We start from the raw sequence: 17,256 nt of genomic DNA, 5'->3' as shown, positions 1-17,256 counted from the left end.
GTGCTAGCCAGGGCCCTGGGGACCAGGTTCCTCTCCTCTGTCTTCTTCCTGGACACTGCGGGGCAGTGATTCCAGAGGCTCTGGTTGCAGCCAGCCTGGCCCTGTACGGGCTTGGTTCCCTGCACTGTTACCCCTTTCCTGCAGGGACAGCAGGTGCTGAGCCCACAGTGCAGCATGGGCGCTGCAGCTGCAGGGCCACCTCCTCCAGGAAGCCTGCCCCGCTGCCCCCATCCTGTGCTGACCCTTCACGGCAGCCTCACTCAGTCCCCCAGCAGCCCGCCCTTGTGGTGCAGGATACTTAGCAGCCTCCTTTCGCAGAGCAGAGGGCTGGGAGCTGTCCGCAGTCTCCTCTCCCCAGGTGTAGGATGTAGGCTGCGGACAGGAGTAGTAGGGAGCCACAGCAGGTTCCTGGGCAGAGGAGGACTTGCAGGGTTTGTGCTTTAGGAACACAGGCCTGATGGAGCTGATGCAACCCGAGCAGGGAGACGGGTGCCCTGTCACAGGGAGCTGGTGGCTTCTGCCCTGCATGCCTGGCCTGCTCCTGGAGGGAGCCAGGGTCACGGCTTGCTGGAGGCCCCGCACTGCTGCAAGGAGAGGGACTGAGTCACAGGGCGCTGCCTGCCACTGCAGCCATGCCCAGGCCCTGCCACACCACACCGTCTCCTGGACGCTGTGGGTTAGCATCAGCCCCTCCTCGCCTCCCCCAGCCTGGGCTCCCTGTGCTTGGCGTGAGTGGGCCTCTCCTTCCTTATCTGCACCACTCTCTCCACCCGGTGTGAGGTGGGGGGACGGGGGAGGCTGGCTAGAAAGCGTTACCTGGGGTAACTGTTGCCCCAACTCAGAGCTGGGGCAGCACCAGGACCAGTGAGAGGGAACCTGAGCTAGAGAAACATACAGGATCTTTGAGAAGCTCCCAGCAACCCTCAGCTTAGGCCCAGTTAAGCCCTAGCTCTGTGCTCTGCACCCAGCCCCTCACCCCACCCCACCAGCACCTCACCCATCCATACACCAGGGTTTGGGGGGCACTGTGGGGGAGCCTACCCACCCAGAGGGCCCTGCAGAGGCTGGTGGGCATGTGTCTGTGACCCCCACCCTTGCAGGCCAGCCCCCTCCTCTTCGCTATGACCTCCTCTGGAAGGCAGTGGCCCTCTGTGAACCTTGGTTTCCTCTTCTGGGAATTGGTTGCTTAGAGGATTAAGAGAGAGCCCTGGAGCCCTCTGGAGGAGATGACCCCATGGGTACATCATCAGCAAAGAGCAGACCCTGCCAGGCCTCCACCTAGGCTCCCACCAGCCTCTCCCCTCCGCAGCCGGCCACACCCGAATCAGCTCCCAGCCTGGGCCTACCCTGAGGGGCAGTGGCATGGAGGGGAAGTCAGTGCGCTTGAGTACAAGGAGCCCTGGCCGTGCCAGGCAGACCTGAGCCCCGATTGTCTCGTCCAGCCAGGTGGCCCTTGTGGGGACTGCCCCTGGCTGCTGTTAGCTTCCTGGGTGTAAAGTGAGGCTAATGATGCCCTTTCCCGGACACGAAGGTTACTGGGTGCCTGGGTAGGCTTGGGGAGGAACAGGGACAGTGGTCACTGCCACACCGCTGGTCAGCACCTGCTTGCTTGGCTGAAGGTGGGTGGCCCAGTCCTTGTGTGCAGTCATCTCAGGTGTGGTCGTTACCCCACTGGCCTGGGAGGGGGTGCACGAGCGGGGCCCACGTGCTCTCTGCTGCTTTCTCTACACCCAGGGGGCCAGGCCAGGTCAGGGTCCCACCAGCACTGCCGGCTCCTCGCTGGGACCTCAGCCTTGTCTTCGGGCTCCATGGTCAGGGCTGTGTGTGCATGGGCGTGCCCCCGCTTCCCTGGATCCTGCCTGGGGCCTCCCTGCTTGTCTGCGCCCCACCTGGTCCAGGAGCCCAGGCTCTCCATCCGTCCGTCCACCCGTCTGTCTCCCGTGTTGACGTGTCCACTCCATGTCTGCCCCCAGGCTTCATGTGGAAGATTTCAGCCTGGACTCTTCCCTGTCTCAGTAAGTGTCCTGCAGGGGAGGGGACTACAGCGGGAACGGACAAGAGTCCTCCCGCCCTGGTGGACCCTGGGAGGAGGGCAGCTCAGGCCCACTTCCTCCCACCCGCTGGCCCTCCCAGGCGCCTATCAGAGCCCCCAGCTGCAGCGATCAGAGCCATGGAGGGAGGTGGTCTGACCTCAGCCCCTCTGAGTGCCCACTGCCATGGCCTGGAGGGTGGGCCTGCCCACACTGAGTGCCCGGTGTCTGCCACCCTCCCCCTCGCCTGGCTGCTGGCCCTGTGTTTGGAACCTCCTGCCACAGGTCTTCTGAGCCAAAGCTACCTGCCCAGAGTTCCTGGACAGCCTGCCATTCAGAGCTACAGCCCCTGGCAGGGCCCATCCTGGTATGGGGTGGGCGCACAAGGGGGCTTCCTCAGGTCTACCTGGTGTTGGCAGACCCTGGGCACAGGCAGGCAGCAGGTCTGGGCTGCACACCAGCCTGGGCCCACTCAGACACTGTGTGGGCACAGGGCAAAGATGACCCCTGGGCCCCTGGACATTTAGGGGGCCCAGGCCCTTGGGTGACCTGGCAGGGCTCGGACCTTGGTGGACCTGCTTCATGCTTGTAGAGAGGGACTGACCAGAGCCCTCCGAGGGACCTCACTGTGGCTGGGCTCAGGGAGATGGCTCTCTGGTCTGCCCAGCCTCCACCCCCTTCCTCACCAGCCTGAGAGGGTCTCACCTCAGAGGACAGAAGGGGTCAGGGCTGAGGACTGTCCCTGGGACAGGACCTCGGTTTGGTTTGTTTGGTGCTCGGGGCTTATGAACTGATCCCAGGGGCCATCTGAAGCCAGGCTCCCCACTGCCTCCTGGCCCCGTGACCAGGCCTGACCATGGCACACCTGCTCTGGACATTCCTGGGTCCCTGGCAGTGGGCAGCAGGCAGCAGTGGCCCCTCAGACATGCACAGCCCTCCCCACCATGCCTCCTGTCAAATAAAGGAATGAATGAATGAGCGAATGAGTGAGCAAATGAATGAGTGAGTGAATGAATGATTGAGAGAATGAATGAGTGAGTGAATGAGAACAGACACAGGAAGGATCCCCCTTGCTGCGCCCTTGACCGTGGCCCCAACCTGTTCGAAGGCACCTCCAAGTGCCCCTCCAGGGCCACTCACCATCATGTGGTTTCTCGGGGCCCCCAGCTCCCCAGAGCAGCTTCCTCTGAGCTTGGCCACTGGCTCTGCCACGGGGCCTTGAGTCACAGCTGGACCACTGTGAGGGAAGGGAGTGGCCCTGCAGAGGGTCACACCTCTGCCCACAGCCCCTGGTGGGCATCCACCACGTGTGTTCTTCAGCCACTGCGTGGGTTTGTGGCTCAGGGACCGTCTTTTCTAGGTGATGGGAGCAAAGGGTGTGGGCCAGCGTCAGGACTCACAGGACAAGATTGGCCCTGACCACTGGCACCTGGCACCGTCTGAGCTGATGGGTGCAGACCCCCAGCCAAGCACTTGGGTGGTCTCTCATGTAACCGTCCACCCAAGAACCAAATTTAGCCCGACCTCAGGGAAGGGGCCTGAGACACAGAGAGGGACCTTTTCATTTCTCCATAGTCACGGCACCCCCACCCCAGGTAAAAGGAGGTCCCTGTCACCGCCCCAGCCCCAGGCGAGGAGGCCGAGGCTCAGACATGTGCGGGCGAGGGCCAGGCCTGTGTCTGGCCTCCTGAGCCGAGGCCAAGCTCACTGAGCCATGAGCTCGTCCTCGACCAGGCCGACCTGTGCCTTGAACCCTGGACTCGGGGTCCGGCAACCCCCGAGGAGGTTTCTCGGTGTTGGCCAGGTCGGCCCAGCACCCAGCAGAACTGCGCTGAATTATGCTCGTGGCCTTAATCTGCTACAGGGTAAATGGTAATTTACTTTTCGTGGTGGTGCTGGAGGAAGTGCGGCCACAGCTCATGAAATATTTAAAGTGAAGGGACCTCGTGAATGCTGCTGGCCCTGCAGGCTCCACCTCACAGCCCCTCTGCGCCCAGGGCTTCTCCCTCCTCCCACATGGAGAGCACCTCCCTCCGCAGGTGGATGCTGCTGCTGAGGCTCAGGGCCCACCCAGATGGGGGCCTGCGGCCCCTGGACAAAGGGCCAAGGGTTGGCCAGCACTCTCCCCACTGAGGGGGCCTCGGGGTCCCAGTCCTGGGCTCCGGGAGGGACCAGTGGATCTAGAAGGGAACATGAGGCATGGCTAGTCTGGGTCAGTAGTCCTGACCCCACATGGCCGGGCAAGGAAGTCACTGGGCAGCAGGGGTGCTACTGTGAGGCACATGTGCGGGTGGTGGGGTTGTGAGAGGGTGTCGGGGTTGGGGTCCCTGGGGAAGGGTCTGGGGCTGTCCTGGCAGAAGGCAGGAGGAGGCAGCCAATGCAGCTTCCTGGTCTTTGCCTCAGTTTCCCAGCTTTGGGCTCAGTTGGGAGTGGAGGACCAGGTGGGGGTGGGGTGATGGCATGGGAGGCCCTGTGGGGGGTACCTCCCCTGAGGCTTGGCTGTGCCAGGGCCAGGGAGTGTCGGAAGGTTTATTGAGCTGAGTGCCCTGGGCGCTGTGGTCCCTCAGGAACAGCAAGGTCTTGGCTGTGGGGCATGTGCCCCCTGCCCTGACCAGATCGGCTTGTCTGAGCTCTGATGTCAGAGAGAAAAGCATTTGACCAGCTTCCCAGAGAGACCCTCAGGGGCCTCCCCTGACCTGGCTTCTGGCAGCACCTACAGAGGAGGGTGGGATTCAGGAGTTCAGAGGTGGGCTGGGAGCCTGGGAGGGGCTCAGGGTGTCTGGAGATTGGCCAGGGGTGCAGGTAAGCCTGAGGGACGGGGGCCCGTGTCCCTGATGTTCCTGCAGATGCAGCAGGCCTCCAGGCATGGCCACTAGGGACCACCCGACAAAGCAGTTGGCCATCAGCTTCTAGAATGTTCTGTATAGATGATATGACATGTTTTGAGCTCTGTGCCAAAGGCCACACAGGGCAGGTTTAGCCCTGGGTGCCAGCTGGGGGCCTAGGAGTACTGGCCTCCGGGGAGCCTGAAGGGCACCCAGGTTTGCCCAGTGGCTTTGGAGGGCCCAGCAGGCAGGTCTGCTGGGGGCACGTGGGCGCATTGGACACGGGCGTCCCATCCTAGGTGGAGGCGTTGACACTTGCTTCTGTCTGTCTCTCGGTCTCTGGCTCCTACAGTGTGGAAGCAGCCAGTCTGCCCGGGGCTGTGGGGTGGTCCCAGCTGAGCCTGCCGGCCCAGCGCCCCACGTCCCTCTCCTGCCCGCAGGGTCCAGGTGGAGTTCTACGTCAACGAGAACACCTTCAAGGAGCGGCTCAAGCTCTTCTTTATCAAAAACCAAAGATCCAGTGAGTGGGGCCTGCGGGGAGGGGGTGCTTCCCAGGGGGATGGGTCCAGCTATGCCTGGGGCTGGTGGGCGCCCTGGGCTATGTTGGTGGGCGGTAGGCACAGGGGCCATGGGCAGTGCCCCTCATCTCGGCTTCATGCCACTTTCCACCCAGCAGGAGATGGGGCTGGAACCTGTGGGGACCTGCTGGACCCTGGGTTGGGCCATGGCATCGGGGGCACCAGCTCAGCCTCCTCCCCTGTGGCCCCCCGGCCTTCCCCCTGGGGGACTCCTGGCCCCTCAGTGTGGCCCTGTCCTTCTGCAGCCTCTGTCTACAGTCCTCCCAGCAGGAGCTTGGCCACTCAGACCCCTCCTGGGGTGCAGAGGTCACGCCTCTGAGTCCCATCCCACAGGTGTGCTCCCCAGACCCCACCCATCCTGCCCAAGGAGGGAGCAGCGTGGGAACCCTCTGCCCCTCTGGGGCGGCCAGTTCAGGGTATCCGGGGTGCAGAGGGAGGAGCATGGGCGGGGGACCCCAGCTGGCCCAGGAGCCCTGACCGCCCCCCCCCGCAGGCCTGAGGATTCGGCTGTTCAACTTCTCCCTGAAGCTGCTCACGTGCCTGCTGTATGTTGTCCGTGTCCTGCTCGACGACCCGGCCCTGGGCATCGGATGGTGGGTGGCCTGTGGGGCTGGGGCTGCAGGGCCCTGCTGCCATTACAGAGGCCGATGGGCTTGGCTGGAGGTCTCTCCCCAGGGTCTTGGAGAGTCCTTCCTTCCCCACTGTGACCCCTGTTCCAGTGCCCACCCCCCAGGGAGCCGTGCCCTGGGCGCTGCCCTCAGGGCCCACTGACCAGCAGGCGCAGCGGGGGGAGGATGCCCTTCTGGGACGTGGGGGTTTGGCCCTGGGTGGGGGAGAGGGTGCCCCTATGCTCCTCAAGCCCTCGGGGCCCTGGGAAGGGTCCCTTCAGGGGCGGTGTGGGAGGGGCTGTGGCCAGGCCAGCTGTCTCTCCGTAGCTGGGGCTGCCCAAAGCAGAAGTACACCTTCAATGAGTCGTCTCCTGAGATCAACTGGTGAGTTCACGGCCAGCACCCTGGGAGGCCCAGGGCCCAGTGGGTGGGGTGGACGGAGGTTTACATTGCCCAGATGGTCAGGATGGGTGCCCAGCTTCAGCCCATGAGCTCTGGGTTCCCTGAGGACGCACGTTCAACTGAACCAGGGCCAGCGGGTGGTGGGTGGCACTGGGGGTGTCTCTGAAGGGCACCCTGAGGGCTTTGGGAGCTATTTAAGAGCTAGGGTGTCACCACAAGCCCGCCCGGCCCCCACCTCTGAGATGCAGAAGGTGGGGAGGGGCACAGTGAGTCAGTGGCTTGTCCTCCAGTTCATGATGCTTTTAGCCAAGGAAAGCAGGTGCCCAGTCCAGCAGTGCAAAGTGGCCCCCGAGCCACCGGGGACACCTGCTCCAGAGGATAGGACGTGTCCCCAGGGCTTGGCCACCTCCCAGGGGACGGGGGGGCACTACTCCCTGTCATTCTCCAACACCCAGATGAGCGGACGGCCCCTTGGCCTCCCGCCCCTCCCTCGGCCCCCCAGCCTTATGGAGCAGCCCTGGTCCTTCCATTCTGATGACCACCAGTGTCTTGGCAAGGACACCCCTCCCCATGTCACTTGACCTCACAGTAGCCCTGCAGGGAAACTGAGGCCAGCACCTCCTTAGCAACAGGCGTAGGAGCCCCATCACCAGGGCTGGGGAGAGAGGCCATGTGGGCACCTGGGACCTCAGAACCTGCAGCCCTGCCACACGTCGGGCAGCTTGGCTCTGGCCTCACAGGCACCTGGAGGAGTCCTGCTCCGGGAGCCTCTTCCTCCCTCCAAGGGCAAGGCTGGACGCCGCCCAGCTCACCTCTGTCTCCCCAGGGCACCCATCCTGTGGGTGGAGAGGAAGATGGCTCTGTGGGTGATTCAGGTGAGTGGGAGGGGAACCGCCCCCCCAGCCCCCCAGGCCTCCCCCTGCCCCCTCTGAGACGCCCGCCTCCCCCAGGTCATCGTGGCCATAATAAGCTTCCTGGAGACTATGCTGCTCATTTACCTCAGCTACAAAGTGAGTGCCCGGCCCGTCCCGGAGCCCCCACCGTCTTCCCCTCTGAGCCCCCCCAGTCCCTGACCTCTGGCTGGTCCTTCTCCCCACTCCGGCCTGTTTGGCTCCCAGGGCAACATCTGGGAGCAGATCTTCCGCGTGTCCTTCATCCTGGAAATGATCAACACGCTGCCCTTCATCATCACGGTGGGTGAGCCGCCGGCTGGGGCCAGGCCTGGTCCCCCTGCCGCCTGGTCCCCTCGCCCCTGACCCGTCTCCCCCACAGATATTCTGGGCGCCGCTGCGGAACCTGTTCATCCCCGTGTTTCTGAACTGCTGGCTGGCCAAGCACGCGCTGGAGAACATGATTGTGAGCCGGGCACCCGCCTCGCCTCTGCCTGCCCCCCAGAAAACCGTCCTCTGTCACCCCAAAGAGATCTGCCCTTTTCCTGGCCCTGAGGAGGAGTGGCTGGGGGAGGGCAGGGTGGGGCCATAGGAACAGGGACCCCTGGACCCAGGACCACGCGGCCCAGGCCGCAACAAACAGGCCACGGGCAGACCCTCTGCTGAGTGTGTGAGTCCAGCCATGTGGCAGAAATGTCAGCAGGCGGCCAGGACTGCGTCCTTCTGCCCCTTCACACCAGGCCCTGGGCTCACGGCCCTGGGCTCACCCCCATGCTAACTGTGCCAGGGCCTCCAATCCTGTGCCCTCGGCCCCTACTCCCCACCCCCAGCCGGGGGAGGGCCCTGGGCTCCACAGGGTTCCCAGCCTCTGCCACTGACGCCCTGTCCCGCAGAACGACTTCCACCGGGCCATCCTGCGGACGCAGTCGGCCATGTTCAACCAGGTCCTGATCCTGTTCTGCACCCTGCTGTGCCTGGTCTTCACGGGGTGAGTCATGCCCCTGGGAGGCCCCACTCCAGGGCAGAGCCAGGCCCCGGACCGAGAAGTCACAAGGCCTCAGGGGGGCTGATGGCCGGAGGCAGCTCAGAGCCCTGTCCCCAGGCTCCTCTGGGGTCCGGAAGACACGGCCTAGCTCCCTGGACAGTACCTCGGGTGGTGGCTCCGTGGCTGGGGACTGGCTTCTGGCCAGGTGGGGACCCTCTGGCTTGAAGTTTAAGTGAGAGCGAGGTCTGGGAGCAGCCAGAGTACAAGATGGGGAGCCCGGCGCCCCGCATCTGCCCATGGAACTGCCAGGGCACTTACCCTGCCTGTACTGGTGAAGCTGGTCCCCGCCTCCTGTCTTCCCAGCAAGGTCAAGGGGGCATCGAGGCCCTGGGGGGCGGCGCACTTCCCATCTCCTCTTGCTTAGCCCCCAATACACACAGACCTCAGTGGAGAGGACAGGGTGTCCTCAGGGCAGATTCACCCACTCCCTCCCAGCACCCGGTCCACCGTGTACCCCAGTGGGGTGGGGGATCCCTGAGCCCCACTGCGTGATCCCCATGGTGTGTGCTGTGGTCCCTGGGCCCTGCCATCAGCACCTCCTGGTGTGCAGACGGGCCTTGGGGGTGGGCATGTGAAGGGCCGTCCAGCTCTGTGCCCCAGGGGGCCTGGGCACCTCACAGCCTGCCTGACCTCCTGGGTGAGGACCGGGCCTTGAAAGGTGGGGTGGCCTGTGGGGCTCCCAGCCTGGGGGCCACACCGCTTCCCCCGACCCCCAGGCCCACACTCCACCCGTGCAGCTGTGTTCATATCCACACTCCCGGCAAACTGTTCAGGGGCCTCGGAATGGCCACCAGGCAGGAGGGGGCAGCCCCGGGGGAGCCCTCCATGCTGGGTGTGCAGCTCCGTGGGGAGCACTGGCTGAGCTGGCCCAGGTGTTGGGTTGTGGGGGGCTGGGGCACCCAGGTCGGCCCTGGGTCCTAGGTGACCCAGTGACATACCACCGAGTCTCTGGGTGACGGAGGTCCCATGGGCAGGCAGAGCTTTGCCCCGGGGCTCAGAGGCGGCCAGGCCCCGCAGCCCTGACCCCCGGGCTCACAGGACCTGCGGCATCCAGCACCTGGAGCGAGCGGGCGAGAGCCTGTCCCTGCTGACATCGTTCTACTTCTGCATCGTCACCTTCTCCACCGTGGGCTATGGCGACGTGACGCCCAAGATCTGGCCATCCCAGCTGCTCGTGGTTGTCATGATCTGCGTGGCCCTCGTGGTGCTCCCGCTGCAGGTGAGCCCGCCCTGTCTGGGAGGGCGGGCGAGGCCGAGCCACACAGGGCAGGAGCGGGAGCGCTGGCCCTTCCCGTGGACAGTCCGTGGGCGGCAGGTGTCTGGTAGCTACAAAGCCCAGGATGGGCTGGGCCCTGGACAGCTCCGCCAGGCACCTTTTTAAAAAAAATCCTCACCCAAGCATGTGCTTTTTTATCGATCTTAGAGGAAGGGAGAGGGAGAGAGAGAGACATCGACATGGGAGAGAAACATTGACCGGTTGCCTTCCATACACACCCCAACCAGGGAGGGAACCCGCAACCCTGGTGTGTGCCCTGACGGAGACTCAGATCCAGGACCTTTCGGTGCACGGGACGAAACTCAGCCTAGTGACGCCGGCAGGGCCGCTTTGTGCACATTTACCTACCTGTCATTTTCCTAATTTGAAATGACTGTCAGCACCCAAAGCTCACATCCAGGAGGCATGGGCCAGGTGGATGGTGTCCCCAGACCTGCAGCCTTGAATCGCCCACCTGCCTGACATGGGCTCGTAACCATGGGTCCTGAAAGTGTCCCTTCCATGCAGGAGGCTGGATTCTTAATTTTGTGGCTAAGATTTCCTAACACACTTTCACGTTTCTCCACAATGGGTCTCAGGTGCTGATGGAAGCCCAGCGTCTCGTAAATTATTCCTGGGTGTCCCGAGTGCAGACTTTGATATCCACTAATGGCCGCTTGGCTTCTGGAGCTGGGAGCTGGGTGTGCTGTGTCTCTCACTACCCCATGAGCCAACTGCGATATCCACCCTGTCTCTCCGTGGCCCCCACATGGCCCAGTGCCATGCACACCCTCGGTTCCCAGACACAGGGTGGTCAGGACACAACTCCATCCTTGCCTGGCCTCCTCGGGTCTCCAGGCCTCTGCCCTCCTCCCCTTGTCCCCTCATCCCACATGAACTGCCAGCTGCCACCCCACTCTGCTGTCTGGGGCTCCCCCATCTGCTGTTCCCACAGGGAAAGGCCCCGCTTTGATGTCACCATCACCCCACAGCTGGGCCCCAGGTGTCTCACCGGGGCCCTCAAACCCCAAGTCCAGGCCACCTGGTGCTCACCTGCTCTTACCCACCACAGTTTGAGGAGCTCGTATACCTGTGGATGGAGCGACAGAAGTCGGGGGGCAACTACAGCCGCCACCGGGCCCAGACGGAGAAACACGTGATCCTGTGTGTCAGCTCCCTCAAGATCGATCTGCTCATGGACTTCCTGAACGAGTTCTACGCCCACCCCCGGCTCCAGGTGCAGCTCCACCCACAGCCCGCCCTTCCAGGTGGTCCCCCACACCTTGGGATGGGTCAGGGGTCCCAGAGGCTGCCTGTGTGACCCCCACTCCCATGCCCTGGCTGCAGGACTATTATGTGGTCATCCTGTGCCCCACTGAGATGGACATCCAGGTCCGCAGGGTCCTGCAGATCCCCCTGTGGTCCCAGCGGGTCATCTACCTCCAGGGCTCCGCGCTCAAGGACCAGGACCTCATGCGAGCCAAGTGAGCGAGCAGCCAGGAGGCCGGAATCCCCCCCACAAGGAGGCCCATCTCTGTGTGCTGGCGTCTGGGGGGAGGGTCTTCCCCAGGTTCTAGGAGAGGCTCAGAGGAGGGGGACGGGGTATCACTACGTGCCTGGGGGATGATGCACTGTGGGCGGGTTTCTTTTAAAGATAAGCTGACAGGTGACTTGAGGTAAGAAGACTGAGTCCTTAGATGGAACTTTCCAGAACGTGTCCCACCTGAATTAATGGGGACATATGCCCCCCACTGTGGTCAGTGCCCTGACAGCAGGTTGTTAGCACAGAGAGGTGGGGTCTTGACGGGACCCACCCCTTCAGCCTCTGCCCCCAGCTCCTGATGGCCCAGCTGGAATTGTGGCCGGGTCCAGGCCTCGCTCAGATCTGTGCTTTGCAGGATGGACAACGGGGAAGCCTGCTTCATCCTTAGCAGCCGAAACGAGGTGGACCGCACAGCAGCAGTGAGTGCCACAGGCCCCCACCCCGGGGCCCACTCTGCTGCCACCCCAGCACTGACCACGCCCTCCCCACCCCCAGGACCACCAGACCATCCTCCGAGCCTGGGCCGTGAAGGACTTTGCCCCCAACTGCCCCCTTTATGTGCAGATCCTCAAGCCCGAGAACAAGTTTCATGTCAAGTTTGCAGGTACATACTTCTGGGGGCCATGTGTGCACACAGGTGCGTGTGCCCCTCCCAGGATTGGGGGGCTGGAGCACCACGGGCCCAGGAGCACGCAGAGCCGAGGCTGGGGGATGGCTGGCATGCCACCCTCACCAAAGACAGGTGGAGGGGGACCCCATGCATGTCCAGCTGTTGCAGACACTGGTCCTGCACCAGGGGGCTGAGGGTCAGTGAGGGCAAGAGCCCAGGGCAGGGGAGGGCAGGTGCATCTACTAAGCACCTCATGGGCATGCCCGAGCTGGGCACGAGGGGGCTGAGGGGCGTCTGCCTGAGGACAGCCACTGGCCTCCCTGCCTGCAGACCACGTGGTGTGTGAGGAGGAGTGCAAGTATGCCATGCTGGCCCTGAACTGCATCTGCCCGGCCACGTCCACGCTCATCACCCTGCTGGTGCACACGTCCCGCGGCCAGTGAGTGCCGCCCACCCTGCGCCACACCAGGGAGACGGGTGACGAGACCTGTGATGGAGAGGGGCATGTGGAGGGGGCAAAGGTCTCGTCCAGGGAGGGGGATGCTGGGGGGGGTGGAGATCACAAGTATGGACCCAGCTGAGGATGCTAGGCCCCCCCAGGAAGCAGGTGCTGGGGACCCTGAGCAGCCAGGTGGGGGTGGCCTGGGCTGCTGGGAACTGTAAGCAGGGTCCACTGGATGTAAGGGAGAGCGGTGGCCAGGAGAGCCATGTCTTGGAGCCAGCACTGGCTGGTGGGGCTTGGTTTTGGGGGGAAAGGTGCGTTTGGTTCACAGTACCTGGGTGGGGGGACCCGGGCAGAGCCCTGGGACAGAGCCGGGTGCTCTCCTTTCTTTGGGAAGACAAGGCTGGGGTCCCCCCCGACAGGGGCCCTGGGCTCCTTGTGGGACCTGTGCAGCCCTGGGGCAGGACCGAGGCAGGTGAGGTGGACACTGGACCAGGAGGACCCACAGGCCATGGAGGCCAGCCTTGGCCCCAAGACATTTTGGTGCCCCCTAAAATCAGACCCTTGTGTTTATGGCATTTTATTTTGTGATGTCTGTATTGATGTCAGAGAGAGGAAGGGGGAGGGAGAGAGAAACATCAGTGATGAGAGTCATGGCTGGGCCGCCTCCTGCGCGCCCCCTACTGGGGGTCAAGGAGCCCGCAACCCGGGCCGTGCCCCGACGGGAACGGACCCCGGTTCCCGGATCCCCGCGCGATGGGCCCGGCCGGGCTGAGCTGTTCGTGGCATTTTAAAACTGCCAAGGGACCCCTCGGCGCCCCGCCCCCAGGCTCAGCCAGACGGGGGTCGGCCCCGCCGGGCGGCCGCTCACCGGGACCCCCCCGCAGGGAGGGCCAGGAGTCCCCGGAGCAGTGGCAGCGCATGTACGGGCGCTGCTCGGGCAACGAGGTGTACCACGTGCGCATGGGCGACAGCAAGTTCTTCCGCGAGTACCAGGGCAAGAGCTTCACCTACGCCGCCTTCCACGCGCACAAGAAGTAGGCGCCGCGGGGGGGCGCGGCCTCGGGGTTGGACCTCAGAGTCCGCGTTTGGCTGGGGTCGGCCCGCCGCGTGGCCTCCCTTCCTGACCTCCGGCCATCGAGTGAAGCGGGAAGGGGGAGGGGGTCCCGGACCCGAGGGGAAGCCGCGGGCGTCACCCACAGCGGCCCCCAACCTTGGCCTCCGAGGATCTGGTTCCTTAGAGCAGAATAGAGGCGGCCCGTCGGTGGGGCTCCGTCCAGCCACGCCCCCGGGCACAGCATGGGTGGGGCTCTGCCCGGCCACGCCCCCAGACCCTGCGTGGGTGGGGCTCCGTCCGGCCACGCCCAGACACTGCATGGGTGGGTTCTGTCCAGCCACGCCCCCAGGCACAGCGTGGGTGGGGCTCTGCCCGGCCACGCCCCCAGACACTGCATGGGTGGGGCTCCGTCCAGCCACGCCCCCAGGCACAGCGTGGGTGGGGCTCCGTCCAGCCACGCCCCAGACACTGCATGGGTGGGTTCTGTCCAGCCACGCCCCCAGACACTGCATGGGTGGGGCTCCGTCGAGCCACGCCCCCAGGCACAGCGTGGGTGGGGCTCCGTCCGGCCACGCCCCAGACACTGCATGGGTGGGTTCTGTCCAGCCACGCCCCCAGGCACAGCGTGGGTGGGGCTCTGCCCGGCCACGCCCCCAGACACTGCATGGGTGGGGCTCCGTCGAGCCACGCCCCCAGGCACAGCGTGGGTGGGCTCCGTCCAGCCACGCCCCAGACACTGCATGGGTGGGTTCTGTCCAGCCACGCCCCCAGGCACTGCGTGGGTGGGGCTCTGTCCAGCCACGCCCCCGGGCACAGCATGGGTGGGGCTCCGTCCAGCCACGCCCCCAGGCACAGCGTGGGTGGGGCTCTGCCTGGCCACGCCCAGGCCCTGCATGCACAGGCCCGTCCAGCCACGCCCCACACGGCAGGGCGGGGCTCCGTCCGGCCACGCCCACGCAGGGCGGGGCCCCGCCGAGCCACGCCCCCTCCCCAGGTACGGCGTGTGCCTGATCGGGCTGAAGCGCGAGGAGAACACGAGCATCCTGCTGAACCCCGGGCCGCGGCACACGCTGGCCGCCTCGGACACCTGCTTCTACATCAACATCACCAAGGAGGAGAACTCCGCCTTCACCTTCAAGCAGGAGGCCACGCGGCGCGGCCTCGCGGGCCCGGGGCGCGGCCGGGGCTCGGCCCGCCTGCCCGTGCACAGCATCATCGCCTCCGTGGGTGAGGCTCGGCCCCGCGCCACCCGCCCCCGCCGCCCGTGGGCCGCCCCGCGCCGGGGCGTCGGGCCCGCTGTGCTGAGGGAGGAACCGAGGCTCGGGTGCCAGCCCCCGCCCCGGGTGGTGCAGGCGGACGGGCCCGGCCGCGGGAACCAGGGCGGCCGCCGCCCCGAGAGCTGGGCGGAGGCGTTGCCAGCCGGGTCCCTGCGCGTTCCAGGGACAGTGGCCATGGACCTGCAGAACACGGACTGCCGGCCGGCCCCGGGCGGCGGGGGCAGCAAGCTGGCGCTGCCCACGGAGAACGGCGCGGGCAGCCGGCGGCCCAGCATCGCGCCCGTCATGGAGCTGGCCGACAGCTCGGCCCTGCTGCCCTGCGACCTGCTGAGTGACCAGTCGGAGGACGAGATGACGCCCTCGGAGGACGATGGGCTGTCGGTAGTAGAGTAAGTGTTGCCCACGGGCCGGCGGCTGTGGCCCAATGTGGGAAGGGGAGTGTCCCTGTGGGTGCAGGGTGCCCAGGAAGGGGCGTGGTCAGAGCTGGCCCTGGGCTCTGATGGGTGGCAGTCCTGGTTCCCACCCACGCTCTGAGTCCTCGCTTCCAAATGGCTTCGAGGGACGTTTTGTTTGGCAAACAATCTTCTGGGGACCCCCACACCCAGGCACCACAGTCCGGCTGGTGGGGCGCTGTCCTCAGCATGGTCTGCAGAGGTCACAGGCAGGGCAGCCCTGGTGAGGTGCCATCCAGGCCTGGAGGCCACAGGCCCATCTGGAGCTGCCATCCTGCCCTCAGTCACCTGGCCTCCGGTGGGACAGACCGGTGGTGCCCTGCCAGCAGGGCCAGGGCCGCCCCAGGCCTGGGCATCCATTTCTCCCAGCGGGGCCCTGCCGTGGCCACTCTGCTCCTGGCCTTTGCTGCTAGGGTGCAGTGTGTAAGGACAGACTGGCCTTGGGGGGATGGGGGCAGAGCTGGGGGGTCAGGGAGGGGTGACCTAACTGTCAGGCAGGGCCATCTGTGGGGCCTGGCGCTGCCGTGTGGTCACTCCCGCCAGGCGAGAGGGTGTGGTGGAGCTGGTGGCCCGGGGAGGGGGAGCAGGCCATGCTGAGGCTCCCATGTCCCCCCGCCCCAGGTACGTGAAGGGCTACCCCCCCAACTCCCCCTACATCGGCAGCTCCCCCACCCTGTGCCACCTCCTGCCTGTGCGGGCCCCCTTCTGCTGCCTGCGGCTGGACAAGGTGGGTCTCTTCCTGGCCTTGTGACTGCGCTTGGATGGTGAGGACACGGTGACCAGGGCATCCTTGACCCCCCGGCTGACCCACGACCTGGCTCTCTGCCTGTGGGCTCTTCTTCCCCGGACACGTGTCCCCATCTTGGAGGCGTGTTTTTCCCAGACGTCTCCCTCGTAACAGTTCACTCACCAGAGTTGGGATGCGGGTGTCTGTCTGACCCACGCACAGGCCGTTCTCCAAACACGCTGTGGTCCCAACAGTCCTCACCGTCCTGTATGGGGACGCGCTCCCTACCAAACTCTGCACGTAGCTGCCCTGTCTCCCCGATCCGGAACTTTCCTTGCCCTCCCTCGGGTCTGTCTGTCTTTGCAGATTTGCAAATGTTTTCTCATGAGAAAACAGCTTGTGTATTTGGGGCCCAAAGTGATGTGTCCTCCTGGAGGCATCGGTGGTGATGCCAGCTCTGACCACATGTCTGCAGCTCGGCCAGGCCCCTCCGTGGTGGAAAGTGCTTTGGTTCTGCCTTTGCAGTTAGTAGGTGGCCGAGGGGAGAGGGGTGGGGGCTCAGGGACTTGCTCCTCCAGAACTCCAACCCACGGGGCCGTGTCTGTGCTGGTCCACCGATCCCACACCCCACCTGTGCTTGCCCTGCTTCCGCCCTGGAACCAACCCTCCTCCCAGGAGCCCGACTCTTTCTGGTGGAAGTGATGTTAGAAACCGTGTCTGGGCACCTGGGGTGTTACCGCACCTGGGCCTCTTGCTGGACTGAGTTAGAAAACGTGTACACACACCAGACACGGGTTCGTTTCTGCATCTGCCAGAACCACACGTCCAACCGACACCTGCCTCCCTCCTCAGCGTCACAGTCCCCTCCTGTGTGTGTGGTGGCTGACATCTGCAGCTGTTTGTGGGGGAGGCTGGGGGTCTGCTGGCTCGTGAGGCTCCTGCGGGGTGGGGTGATGACCAGTGTCCTGGCCTCCGTCTCGTGGGGGCCCCTGGCCTCTCCACAGCATCAGCCTGGGCTCCGGCACCCCCCCACAGGGCTGCAAGCACAACAGCTACGAGGACGCCAAGGCCTATGGCTTCAAGAACAAGCTAATCATCGTCTCCGCAGAGACGGCGGGAAACGGGCTGTACAACTTCATAGTGCCACTGCGGGCCTACTACAGGTCCCGCAAGGAGCTGAACCCCATCGTGCTGCTGCTGGACAACAAGTGAGGCCCTGCCCGAGGGCAGCCCAGCCAGGGCCGGGCGCAGAGGGCATGGTCACAGGAGAGCGCCCGGCTCCCTACCTGTAAACGCTCAGGTCCCCGCCTGCCGCCACCCCCGGCTCCCCACTGGCTCTGGCTTCCTCTCTGTCTCTTGATAGCCACCCATCTTTCTCCCTCATAGCTTCTCATGTCCCTGTGCTCCCCCGACAACTGTGAGCCCCAGGCCATCCCCAGAGGCCTGGCAGCCCAGAACCCAGGGTTTGGCCTGGGCAAGCCCCCTGCCAGGGCCTTGGTTTCCCCTGAAGGAAAC

At 64.9% G+C, this 17,256-nt stretch overlaps 1 protein-coding gene across 3 annotated transcripts in view; it reads left to right on the top strand.

The window, feature by feature from the left end:
• KCNT1 (potassium sodium-activated channel subfamily T member 1) overlaps positions 1-17,256 on the top strand; it is a gene marked incomplete at its 5' end in the record, with an annotated part of 39,731 nt that overhangs the window by 12,996 nt on the left and 9,479 nt on the right. For 2 of the 3 annotated variants that reach the window (XM_081150806.1, XM_081150805.1), the window contains 19 exons: positions 5,296-5,375; positions 5,927-6,026; positions 6,369-6,425; positions 7,270-7,318; positions 7,394-7,453; positions 7,562-7,636; positions 7,716-7,799; positions 8,227-8,321; positions 9,417-9,597; positions 10,706-10,870; positions 10,981-11,117; positions 11,532-11,595; positions 11,672-11,780; positions 12,117-12,225; positions 13,116-13,265; positions 14,280-14,512; positions 14,726-14,951; positions 15,636-15,741; positions 16,777-16,949. In XM_081150806.1, the coding sequence (XP_081006932.1) occupies positions 5,296-5,375; positions 5,927-6,026; positions 6,369-6,425; positions 7,270-7,318; positions 7,394-7,453; positions 7,562-7,636; positions 7,716-7,799; positions 8,227-8,321; positions 9,417-9,597; positions 10,706-10,870; positions 10,981-11,117; positions 11,532-11,595; positions 11,672-11,780; positions 12,117-12,225; positions 13,116-13,265; positions 14,280-14,512; positions 14,726-14,951; positions 15,636-15,741; positions 16,777-16,949 (2,253 nt within the window). Of the gene's footprint in view, positions 1-1,973; positions 2,016-5,295; positions 5,376-5,926; positions 6,027-6,368; positions 6,426-7,269; positions 7,319-7,393; positions 7,454-7,561; positions 7,637-7,715; positions 7,800-8,226; positions 8,322-9,416; positions 9,598-10,705; positions 10,871-10,980; positions 11,118-11,531; positions 11,596-11,671; positions 11,781-12,116; positions 12,226-13,115; positions 13,266-14,279; positions 14,513-14,725; positions 14,952-15,635; positions 15,742-16,776; positions 16,950-17,256 lie in introns of all 3 variants that reach the window. The other variant, XM_081150804.1, reaches the window with a different exon arrangement.

This window comes from Miniopterus schreibersii, assembly GCF_964146895.1.
Source record: "Miniopterus schreibersii genome assembly, chromosome: 11".
Classification (NCBI taxonomy): Eukaryota; Metazoa; Chordata; class Mammalia; order Chiroptera; family Miniopteridae; genus Miniopterus; species Miniopterus schreibersii.
Note: the sequence above shows the minus strand (reverse complement) of the source record. Positions and strands in the feature narration are given on the sequence as shown.